The sequence below is a fragment of the Mustela putorius genome, unplaced genomic scaffold (genome assembly GCF_011764305.1).
Source record: "Mustela putorius furo isolate JIRA1106 unplaced genomic scaffold, ASM1176430v1.1 tig00000129_pilon_pilon_pilon, whole genome shotgun sequence".
NCBI lineage: Eukaryota > Metazoa > Chordata > Mammalia > Carnivora > Mustelidae > Mustela > Mustela putorius.
In genome coordinates this window covers 16,929,067-16,941,907 of record NW_025421290.1, presented here as the reverse complement: position 1 = coordinate 16,941,907, position 12,841 = coordinate 16,929,067, and the positions used below count along the sequence as shown (strand labels likewise).

The window sequence follows — 12,841 nt, the reverse complement described above, 5'->3', positions numbered from 1 at the left end:
GGGCATTTAAACTGTTTTCCAAATTTCCACTCTTAAAAATAACACCACCAATAGCATCAAAGAGCCATTGTGAAGGCAAAAGTAAAATGACTTAAAGCCAATACAGAAGAGGAAGAGTTAAAGAAAGTTCTAAAGACTTAGAATGAGGAAGGTGAGACGGGAATTCTCGAGGGAAGTGGAGGTCAATGAGGATGAGATTGGTTTTGACTAGATTGAATTTGAGATCTAGGGAGATGTCAGAACTGCTCTGTATATAACTGGAAAAAGTGAAATTAAAGACATCCGCCTGCCCTGGAAATAGAAGTCCTAGTAGAAGAGGGCATAGCAGTGATTATTGAGAGAAGAGCATCACACCATGGATTCAGTTTTGCACTACCTTGCGTTCTGATGCTGACTTTCTTTGGGTAAGGATTTGTGTTGTTCATTGGGTGAAAAGATGACTTTCAGGCATTCATCTGACTTCTGTATTTATGATCTTAGGATCCAGAATGTGTTTTACTTTCTCTTTTGCTTCACACTAAGACCTACTAATGTGATAAAACTTGTGGTGGTGATACCACTTTACTTTGGCTAAAGTTAGAGCAGCTGCCATTTGGTTTTCTTGTGGTTCTACTGGATTCTTTCCTACTAAAAGGGATTGACATGTTTGCATAAGAAAATTAAATTCCTTGAATTAGTAGAAGTTACTGGAGAATGGAAGATGTAATTTAATAGGAAAAAATTGCTAACTTTTGAGTAAATGGGGGGAATTGAACGCATGCATATATTTACTTCCTTTACCTCCTGAAATCAGACAAAAATTACTGAAAAGAAGTTAAACCCAGATGAAGTAAACAAAATGGAGAGGAGGTCTCAGAATCAGCACTACAAAGCGAATGAACTGGTGGTCACTATGTTGGCAGATGAGAAAAAGCCGAAGCCATAAGCAGCCGTAGGGAGTGTCTGGAAGTAGCCAACTCACGCCACATTAACTGTGGGAAGGCTCAGAAAGATGCCTTTCAAACAAGTAAGGGCGCATGGAGACAAAAAGAGGAGACTTGGTGAAAAGTCTGTGTAAGAAGCAACTAGAATTCCTGATCCCACCCCACCCCCAACCCCCCCCCCCCCAAAAAAAAACCAGACCCAAAAGACTGCAGGTTGACTCTCTGTAGAGGCTACGCTGGGGAGAATCTGGTTCGGGGACATTAGGCACTGCCGCAAGCAGTGGGTACCTTTCTGAAAGTAGTGGAGCACGTTGAACGGGGAAGATCCTCAACCCTCAGCTCTCAGGGTCTCAGAGCCACTCACTCAGCTCTCAGATCCCGTGTGCCTCTAATCGCGAGATGGATGGGGAATTCTTTAGAGAGTCAGACAAGCCCAAAATAAATACCTAAAGGCACCAATTAAAGGAGAGTTCTTAGGGGGATGTTGGGAAGGAAATAGGCCAGCCAGTCTCACCCCAGACAAGCCCACTCCTCGGTGACTCTGTGCCACCGTCTCATCCAGAGCTTCCATTTTAAATATGCCTGGATATGCAACTGTGATTAGGGCACAGATTTTCTTGGCTTGAATTCTCTCTTCTGACACTTTCCTGACATTAATACTGTTAATTAGTTTTGTATGATTTTGAACTTTGTATAAAATGTACATGGAGGGGACTCGACTCACAATTCTCCCTTTCCCTTGCATCTTCACCCCCCACCCCATCTCTCTCCCTGCCGTGTGGCAATCTTCCTCCCCTCTGATGGTCATGTGGTAGGTCAAAGAGAGTAGACAAAAGACCGAGTTACTCTCTTTCACACATTTTTCTTCCTTTTTGCTCCTTATAACTAAATGTTGATGTATTCTTCAAAACTACTTTGTATTTACTTTGATTTGTATTCAAATTCTATTGCTTCTCTGTTCTTGAGCTCTCATGGATAGATTCCTTTCTTCCATAGTTGTCAGTGCTCTAGCCCTTCTAAAAACTGCGTATCTAAAGGGATCAAATTATTTTCAGAAACAATCAGTGTGTGTTAAGTACAGTTATACCGAGGGATGATAACAGTGATCAGCTAAGCCAACAGAAGCAGCAGCAGTAATAACAATGAAAACAGATTCATTGTAGTCTATAGAAATCTGAACAGTGGCCATACATAGTAGATTCTGAAAGAAATACTTGCTAAAGGAAATACAAATAAAAATGACATCTTTGTGAGTTAGGGAAATAGTCTTTTACTTTCATCTTACCTTTTTTAAAAAAAACTGTGTTATGTTAGTCACCATAAAATACATCATCAGTTTTTGATGCAGTGTTCTAGTAATCTTATCTGTTTCGTATTTGAAAATTCTAGTTAGGCAATATGTTTTTGAACTTCCTTTTTTGTTTGATTTTCCCTTTCTCCAACTGACTATTAAGCTGCTTTTATCATATTAAGATATTCCCTCTGCCTCATTTCAGAAATTAGTTTTCACAGAATAGTTGCTATGGCCTAGAAAGCCCTGGTAATAAAGATTAAAGGTATGACCATGTTGTGTAACAATAATAAAGTTGAAATCTTTGACTTTAGACATTTTTTACATCCTCTTCTAGATTTCTGGATGTTGTAAAACAAATCTAACAGCTGTCACAAGTGCATGTTTCTTAGTCACATGTAAACAGTGGATGCTGTCTTTGGTTCTGGTTCACTGACTGTGAACTTCGTGAGCTTTGTCTACAGAAGTGTTTTTATGATAAAAGTGTGGACACGTTGGTGGAGTGGCTTGACCATACCTATGTGTCATGGTGTTTTAGTCCCTCTTGTGTTGCTGAGACCTCTACTTGTGTGGCAAACAACAGCTTTGACATTATTTTGGCTCAGGGAATCATGTTTAACTCAGGTGAACGTGTTTGTAATAATAACCTCTGGAAATTCTTGCTGAACTTTTTAATTATATTGATAATGTTACATAGTAGTGACAGTTACATATTTAATATCTTACAGAATAAAGGTAGACTGCAGTGGGTGCCTCATAATATAGGACAGTGTCATACTGATTTAATTAAATTTCTCCTTTTTAGATTTAGCTAAGGACATGTCTTTATGTTAGAATAAGAGATTTTAATGGTTTCACAAGTTCAGATAACTTTTAAACAGCTCTGTTAATTCACATAGATGGTGAGGTTTAAAAAGACTTTATATCTAGTCTGAAGTTAAAACTACAGTAAACACTATGGTAATTAAAAGACATGGTTTGGCTCTAGAAACAAATTACTGATTGAACAAATTGCCAGTGAATTAAATTAAGTGCTAATGAAAGTTTTAAAATTTTGCCATTTGTTTCCTAATCAAAGTCCCAGCTTGAAAGATATACATCTGCTCTAAATTTCTTTTCTTTTTTTAAAAATTATTTTTATTATCATATAATGTACCATTTGCCCCAAGGCTGATTCTAAGTTTCTTGAGCATAATTACAAATGCTTTGGGATTTTTCTCCTTGATTTTATTTATCAATAATTATTAATAATTACTCTAAAAGGGGCTGAGAGTCAGGTTTGAAAGGTTCTTTATCACTGGGACTGTTAAGAAATCTTAAATTTGGCCTTACCAGAGGTAACTTGACCATTATATGTATATTATTTATTTTATGTTCAAAACATAAATAGCAAGGTATCTAGGCAAATTCTGTTTGAATTTTAGTTCTTATTGTTAGAGTTTGAATATTAATACAAATTCTGATATGTTTGGAAATAGTCTTCTCTGTTCAAATGTTTGATTTTGAGATTTAAAGGAACTTTTGCTTACTTTAATATGTTTTATCTTATTGCATTTTTTTGGGCCAGCACAAAATACTGTGAGAAGAATGCATGATGACACAGTTTCAACATTGCATTTGCTGGGTCCTCCCTCTGGTTCTAAATGCTTGATTAAATAATTTTGTTTCTTTTCAGTACATGGTGGATTATAGAATGAACGAATGAATGAATGAACTTGATGAAAAAACTGAGGGATATTATTAAAATTATTACTTGCTTGGGATCTTAATACAAATAGTGCTAGAGGAATAATGGTACTTTAAAAATTGCTTAGATGTTTTCTATTTAACATCATATCATCCCTTTTTGTTAGAAAATTTATTTTGTGGATGTAATCTCAAAATCCATTTTATAGCTGTGATGTCATTATTTTTATATTTATAGTCAATATATTTGCAGTGTTGCATAATTGTATAAAATTATGGTGTCACAGATAACAGAGGGAGAAATGTTCTCGAGGTCAACTAGTTCACGCTGTTATCCAGGAAAAGATGATACCTACTCATCTAGAAAGTAGTATTGTAAAACACAGAGAGGATGACTTAAGTTGCTTGTTCTGTTGTTAAAAGTGTTTTCCTAAGAACATAATATGCCTGATTGAAAGTATTCATTATTAGTAGTAGTTGTTGTTAATAATTTATTATATTTTCTTACCTTCTGTTTTGTTTATTGCTAATCTTGGCATATATTTAGTGAATAGTTATTAGGCGCTAGCCAAATTCTGTTCTTTTATAACGTGCTAGTCATTTTCCTTATACAACAGCAAAATATTAACCAAAATGTAAAATTAGTAGTTTCTATGAAGATAAACAGATTGGGGAAAGGGAGGGGTTTTCTCCTTGCAGTAACTTAAATAAATATTTAAAATATTTAATATTTAAAATTTAAAATATTAATATTTAAAATATTTAAATTATTAATTATTATTATAATAAATATTATATTATTATAATAAATATTATTATTAATATTTAAAATATTAAAATTTAAAATATTAATATTTAATATTTAAAAATGCCTGCGTGGTGACTCAGTTGGTTAAGTGTCTGACTTTGGCTCAGGTCGTGATCTTAGGATCCTGGGACTGAGCCCCAGGTTGGGCTGCCCACTCAGCGGGGAGTTTGCTTGTCCGGCTTCCCCTCACTTTCCCTCTGCCTTGCCCCCTGCTTGTATGTTTTAGCTCACTTTCTCCCTCTCTCTCTCTCTCGAGTAAATAAACAAAATCTTTAAAAAATATATTAATAGTCGTATTTTTATTATAAGTCAGAAAATAGTAACTTGTTTGTTTAGTGAAAACCTGATTAAAATATGCGTGAACACTCCTTCCTCTTTACTGCTGGGGCCACATACTTGGGATCCTTCTAAGTCATCTCTTTGACATTTAGCCAAGACTTTGAATTTTATTTATTTATTTATTTATTTAGTGCCGTAGTTCACAGTAATTGGCGGTAAACCAAAGAGCTGAAAAATAAAAGAGCAGCTGGTCCAAAGCAAGTCGCTGTTGGGTTCAAGGCCTTGCCTGCAACAGTGCTATAGTTCCGCATCACAACTGAGTTGTAAGCAGAAGAGGTTCTTAGTGTTAGTGTCAGAATTGTCAGTTTTAGCAAGTAAAAATATAGGGCACCTAGTTAAATTTGAATTTCAGATAATTTTTTTTTTTTTAAAGTCTTAACTGTGGCCCATGCAAGATGTGGGACATACTTGAACTAAAACTTATTTGTTTATGTGAAATTCAGATTTAATTATTGTCCTGTATTTTATCTGGCAACCTTGTTATTCCTGTTTTTTGTTTTTTGTTTTTTGGTTTTTTTTAAATGTGAAGGTGCTAGGCATTCAGAATTTAGTAAGGTGTTCTTGAGGAGCTCAAAATCCGATTGTGGGAGGCGGGGAATGGAGCAGAAGGGATGTGGAGCATAGGAACACCAGAGAGGAAACTTGGCAGTAATCAAGATGTTTGAAGAGAAGGTCTGGACAAGACAGTGGGGATGAAGGGAGTGTTATGTATTTTATGTTAATGCTGAGCAAGGTCATTGCAGCTCTGAATGCGCACAGGTAGGAAGACCGCCTGCGAGTGCCTCTGAGGGCCACCGGCAGGCCAGTAACATAGGAGCGTGGTGATGGGAAAAGGAGAGATGAGAAAAGGAGAGGGTAAAAACTGATAAAAAGAAATGTGGTGGGGGAATCACAAGAGAAGGAAAGAAAGACAAAATAGGTCCGTGCATGGTGTTTGTGGATGGCATGGAGGTGGAGTGCCAGAGAGGGGACCCTGAGATCCCTCCGTGCATATGATGGTGCTGTGTTATCTTGAAAAATTCACAAGCTCTTTGAACTTTTCTTATTTGTAAGAGGAGGGAGTTGGATGAGAGAGTCTTTAACATGATCTGATTCTAGAAGGAACCCGGTGGAATCCCTAATCCTAAATTTCTGCCTTTGAGGAGGGGTTATTTAGATTTTAATACCTTTTTCTCCTGTCCCCTCAGACTCGCTTTCTGTCCTTAGAGCCACTTTCTGGAGGCCACCCCAGGGCCTTCAAACCTTTAGTTTGATTCCAGCATTCCAGTGTTTATTACAATGCCTTTGGGATGAAAATGAATCAGGCTACGTCAAAGACACTTATTTCTTAAACTTATTTCTTTAACTTAAACTTTTTTCTTTGCATTGATAGCAGTGTAGATGAAAATAAAACAGTTGGAAAATAAACCCTTGTAATTTACTTAAAAATTTTCTTTTGTTCATTTTGGATAAACCATTCCTGAATGAATAAAATTGACATTTTAGGACTAGAGCCTCATTTATTTAAATATAAGACAGTTTTTGTGACTTTAGGAATACTTCGGTGCATTTTAATCTAGCTGCATAGACTGCATGATGTATTTGCATAAGGATATAGCTGCAGTCACCAACTTAATAATGTTACCTATTTAATAATCCCTTTAAAACTTGGGCTATAGTGGTGCCTGGGTGGCTCAGTCGGTTAAGTGTGTGTGTTCAGCTCACGTCATGATTCTGGGTTCTGGGACTGAACCCTGTGTTGGGCTCCCTGCTCCCTGCGACTTCTCCTCCCTCTACCCCTCCCTGCCTATGCTCCTCTCTCTCTCTCTCTCTCTCAAATAAATAAATAAAAGCTTAGAAAATAAAACCTGGACTATACATCAGAAGTGGCTGCCACTGATAAAGATTTAAGGGAAGCAAATGTACCATTTTGGATAGTGGTTTTTAGGCCATTTTTAGATCTTGGGAATCTTTTGAAAGTCTGACCAAAGCAACTGGATTGTTTCCCCAGTTGGACTCACCATACAAAATTATTGCAGAAAAGTCAGGGAATTTGGAGGACTGCCTCACCCAGTTCCCCCGTCCATGGATAGCTCAAGTTTTAAATTAATGATTTAACTGTACAGTTAAACTGGTCCATTCATTAAATCTTTCAACCATTCATTCATGAGCTAGGCGCTAGGCATTGTAGGAAGCCATGATTTTTAACTCTTTCCTGACAGTAATAATCTCTATTCAAATAAATTCAAGAGCCCATTTTCATATTGAAATTAAGGGCATAACTTATATGCTGTTTGTCTCTAACTTAGGCTTTTTATAGATTTAGGACTTATTTTGTATGCCTCAAGAGATAACAGCAACTACTGGTTTATCATCCATATTCCTCATGCTTTACTACAGCTTTTAACAATTTCCTTTTAGCTATCCACTTTCATCCCTTATAGTCATATCATTTTTTGTTGTCTTTCCCCCTGAATCTTTAGTCATAAACATTTCTTCGTGCTACCATATAGCCATCATCTTTTTTTTTTATTTTTTAAAGATTTTATTTATTTATTTGATAGGGTGAGAGAAAGAGGGCTAGCAGGAGGGTGATGCAGACTCTCCGCTGAGCAGAGAGCCTGATGCGGGTCTTGATCCTAGGACCCTGAGATCATGACCTGAGCCGAAGGCAGACACTTAACTGATGGAGCTACCCAGGTGCCCTAGCCATCATTTTTAATGTTGCACAGTATTCTGCTAAGTTGATGTACCTCTTAAATATTGGACATAGGGGTTATTTCCAATTTTACACTTTTTAGAGAATGTTGCAGATGACTGCTTTAAGTAGTTTTTTCAGACTTGTCTTGGATTAGTTTTTTTAGAAAGATTCTTAAGAATGGGAGCAAAGATTCATTTATTTGGTGACATTTTTATTAAGTACCTTGTATGGCCCTGGCTGCTTCAAAAGCTTGGCCATTTCCATGACACTTGATATGCTTTGACAGTCTTTCCAAATTTGCTAGAGAACTACTTAACCGATTGTCAGCTCTTCATTGTCTAGCCTAATAGATCTGTGCTTCCTTATAACTCATCTGGTGAATATTTAGAAGTAAGCTAAATTAAGCATTATTAAGGAAGGCACATCTGAAGAAATGGCAGTGTGTGGCTGAGTGAGAAGTGCATGCTTTTGGAACTAGTTGCTATCCACACATAATTTACACAACTTGACATTTTTTTGATATGATAATCGAGAGATGAAGTTTTGACCAAATCAGAGGTTTTAGATCACTCAGTGTTCAGAGTTAAAACATCTTAAGTTAGATAACTTAGATTAATTTAAATCACTCAGAACACTTTAACTTGAAATTTTTAAAAAGCCAAACCAAAATACACAGTTTTGTAAATATGTCTAAATTTTTATTTTGTGAATATGACATTGCATCTTCTTGGTTAGTAGGGAAAGACAGGCAAATATGTAAACAAATAATTGCTACAGCACATGGTGGGCTCTGTAAGAGGGTTTATACGACCAGGAATATCAGGGAGCAGAAGTTTCCATGTCCTTTTATCCAGGTTTCTTACTATACAGGAGCACCCCCCCGCCCCCTTTTTAAAAAACTTTCATGGTTTACTTTTATATCTTGGGAGAGGAAAGAAAATTGTTACAGAGTAAGGTAGATACAAATGGTTTAGTTGGAATGAAAACTCAGTTTTGAAATATATGTATAGTTTCAAAAGTAAGTAACCAAAAGACTTCTGCCCTTTTGATTACAGTGTGGCTGGCTGGTTGAAGAGAAGTCATGGGTTGACGGTTTTCTGAAAAGTCACTAGTTTCTTTGTAAACGGGAGTTCTGATAATCATTGGAAGGGACGAAAATAACATAATAGACCTGCGCAGGCTGTCATTGGCCATGGCAAAAGCATTCTAATGTAATGACTTTTTCTTTTTTCCCAGTCGTCTAAGCTAAAGTAAAGCAAGAGAAGTGGCCTGCCAACTCTTCTATAACACTGTGGTAGAGTCTGACAGCCTGGGTTCCGTTGTAACTGCTGGTTACCACGTGTAACCTCAGATCTTAACAACACCTGTGCTTCCATTTCCTCAAGGGTAAATTGAAAATCATGATGGTATCCCCCTCATAGGGCTGTAGAATCCAGTAGATACTGCTCTGTGCACATCTTAGTCAACCACACAGTAGCATTTACTGCTGTTGACCTCTTTGTTGTTCTTAATATACTCTTCCCTCTTAGCTTCTGAGACCCCAAACTCTAGTTCTTTTCTTCTCCTACCTTCTATTCCTTTTCATTTGTGTTGTTTGGTTGTTCTTTTACTCTTTGATTTCTAAATGTTGGATACCTGTGGGTTCTTTCCTTTCTTCCTATTTACTCCTTTCCAAGGTGATCCATTGGGCTCATGGCTTTAAAATCATCTATACGCCAAGGAGTCCTTATATCTCTAGTCCTGACATGTACAGCTCTAATGTCCAGATTTACATGTCTGATGACCTCCTGGATATTGCTTCTTTAACACATTCCTTACTAGATCTCTGGATTCTCCCCGGGCTACCCCAAACTAGTAAACAAAGAACGCTTTCCTTTTCCCACCCATCTCCATCTTGGGTAAATGGCCTGCATCTGTGATTCATCCTTGATTCTTTCCTTTTCTTTATCCCTCGTATCCAGGCCAGCAGCAGATGTTACTTCCAGAGTAGATTGAGAATCAGTCTACTTCTGTCTCCTCTGCATCATTCCAGTCCAAGGCATCATTGTTGCTTGCCACCTCCATAGGTTTCTAACTTGTCTCTTCCCTGTCTGTTCAATACAGAGAGAGCTACCAGAATGATTTTTTTTTTTAAAGGAAAAATAAAATCCTGTCACAGTTCTGTTTAAGATCAACTGATGGCTTCCTATGACACGTAAAATCAAATTTCTCCTTCCCATAGCTTACATATCTGGGCTCAGTTTCTATAGTAAGAAAACTAAGGTATTTGTGAATTTAACTAAAATATTAGCTCCTGGAGAATACACACTTTTTTCTGCTTTGTTCACTGTTATTTTCCCAGTGTATGGAATAGTGTATGAATATAATGAGCATTTAATGAATATTAGTTAAATGGATAAACATACAGATTATGTGGTACCCCAGAAGCCTTTCTGCTTTCCTCTTTCAGAGCAGCATATCATATTTTGTATTTTCTGCGTTAGAAAGTCCAGCAAAGGCTTCTGGTTCAGTCTCCTTTCTTTTCCCTTCTTGCTTTCTATACATTTACCCCCCTGCTACCCCTCCTGTTTTATTCTTCGCTACCCCTCCCCTCCTGTTTTATTCTTCGTATCTGAGGACGTATTTGGGTCATTGGGAGAGGATAGATGACTAAGTAGGACGAGAAACAGAATAGAAATTGAGAAGGAACCCTGAGAATAGTAGCAACCACATTTTCAAAATAAGCATTTTCTGCAGAAATCTTGGAATATATGCAGAAATAGTAGCATAGAATAATAAGTCCTCATCTCTTCATCGCCCAGTTTCAGTGGTTAAATCAACTCCGAGCCATTCTTTGAGCAACCAGCATTTAATCTGGAAATTGCCAATAGAAATAACTAATTAGCTTATAGAGATTTGTATCACAGATACATCTTATCCTGGGCATCATTACTATTTTTTTTTTAAAGTTTATTTTTAAGTAATCTCTGTACCCAGTATGTGGCTTGAACTCTCAACCCCCAGATGAAGGGTTGCATGCTTTTGTGACCGAGCCTATCAGGCACCCTGGTTTTTGTAAACCCACTGAGAACAGATGAGGTATGATTTCAAGGGTGTTAGGTTCGGAAATAATCTTTTCTGATTTGCTTTCTGTAAATGTCTGACATTTTACCATTAGTTCAACCTGTAAATTTGCAAATTGTGAATAAACCTGAAAAGGGAAATACACAAAGCCCATTAGCGGTTATTTATATCTTCATGTAAATTGGTTAATTAGAAACACACTTGACCAGTAAGTAACCAAGAGCAGGCTTTGATGGGAGGTCTAAAGTCACAGGGGTCTGGGGTGGGGATGGCCATATAAGGACAAGGAGTATTGTTCAAGCGGGCAGGAGGTGCAGCTCTGCTGCTCCCCGGCTTTGTCTAGAGGTGGTCCAGGCCATGAGGACTGTAGAAAGAGGTCCCCATTCCAGTTTGGTGGTGTTGCTGTCATTTGTCGTCGGGGTTCCTTTTGGCTGGCTGCAAACCTGGAGGTGCTTTTATTTAACTCTGCTGCTTGTTTATTTTTAGGTATCTTGCAATATATTCAGAACTCTCCCTCCTAGTGACAGCAATGAATTTGATCCAGAAGAAGACGAACCTACCCTTGAGGCATCGTGGCCACACTTACAGGTACTTTGAACTACCATTTGTTATAAAAGAAAGCTCCATTAACTCATTAGCTAATTAGCATGGGAATTTCTTGAAGGCCTTTATTCACCCAGAAATCAAATCAGAGTACATTAATGGAAAGCTGGAGAATGCTGTGTTCCTCTCTCTCTCAGTAATTAGGATGCCAACAGAATAAAATATTAAGTTGTGGTATAATGCTTTAGTGTGGTTCCTCCCAGGTTGTGGGTCAAGCCAGCAGTTCTTGCCCTTTGATGAGAGCTTCTGTGTGATCCTGCCTGCTGGAGCTGCCAACAGGAACTGAACTATATTCACATTAATACTAGTTGGATGTGATTAGGTCATAGAGTTTATATCTCATTTTCATCAGCAGGTTCCCTGGGGATTGAACGCCTGTCTTCCTGATAGCCACAGATGTGCTTCTGTAGCCTGCAAGGGCAAAAACAAATTGCAGTAGTTATTTCATAGTGTTGTAAGGCAGAGCAACAACTGATAGAAAGCTTATGTGAAGGACAGTTTTGTTCTCTTGCATTGGGAAAGCCATGTTTTCCAGTCAATATGCATGTACCAGGACAGGTCAAGGGATGGCCATCCCTGTATCTCCTCTCCCAGCACCAGGCCCATCTGGACTGTATTTACTTACCCATACCAGTCATTTTCCGTCTTCCCTTCCTGGTGGCTTGCGCTGCAGGCCAACATTTCCAAAGGAATAGAACAAGGAAATGTGAATGTAATGCTCCCCCAAGCTATCTTTCCATTGAGTTAAAATGTCCTCAGAGGCTGGATGACTACCAGCCAGGAGGGAAGGCGTGGTAGAGAGGGGCTAAAACCTTGTACACTTTCAGCCAGAGGCAGAAGCCATTGTATCTTTGACGTGTGCTCTTGGCTACTTGTTGACTTTGAGAAGAGCAGAAAACTGCACAAGGCGAGGCCTAGAAGTGTGTCTTAAAAGTTTCTTTCTTCCCCACTTCAGAATTTTTTACATCAGTTTGCAACTTTCCCTGTCCTGCTTTGGCAGCTCAAGGTTGCTACGGATATACATGTATGCCGTTTCCCCTAGTTATGGAGAGAGCTTTCTGGGCCTCCATTTCCTCAGCTCTTACTCGGGTGTGTTATACATATGTATTCCTGCTGCCAATGCCAAGACTGAGTAAATAAGTTAAAATGCTGTGGTTGATTTCCTATTTTAGCTGCTTGATTTTTTTTTTTTTTTTAAGGTGTCAGACATACTATCTGCAATCTAAGAAATTTAGAAAATTATTTGTGCTTTTCATGGTGTATCCCAGATTGACAAAAATTAAAAAAAAAAAAATCATTCTTTTGAATAGGTGGACTTCTTGTCATGTCTTATTCCTAATATTTGGCATGAGTTCCTAAAGTGCAGTGTAGTCTGGAAGAAATTTAAAAACCAAAACAAGTAAGATAATCTCTTCAGGAAAGTCCCACATCTCATGGTTGGAAAGGAC

The 12,841-nt window shown here is 37.8% G+C and overlaps 1 protein-coding gene across 3 annotated transcripts in view; it reads left to right on the top strand.

Annotated features, from left to right (window-relative positions):
- PPP2R5E (protein phosphatase 2 regulatory subunit B'epsilon) overlaps window positions 1–12,841 on the top strand; it is a 147,003-nt gene that overhangs the window by 89,333 nt on the left and 44,829 nt on the right. For all 3 annotated transcript variants that reach the window (XM_004738896.2, XM_004738897.3, XM_004738895.2), the window contains exon 4: window positions 11,277–11,378. In XM_004738896.2, coding sequence (XP_004738953.1) covers window positions 11,277–11,378 — 102 coding nt within the window. The remainder of the gene's footprint in view (window positions 1–11,276; window positions 11,379–12,841) is intronic.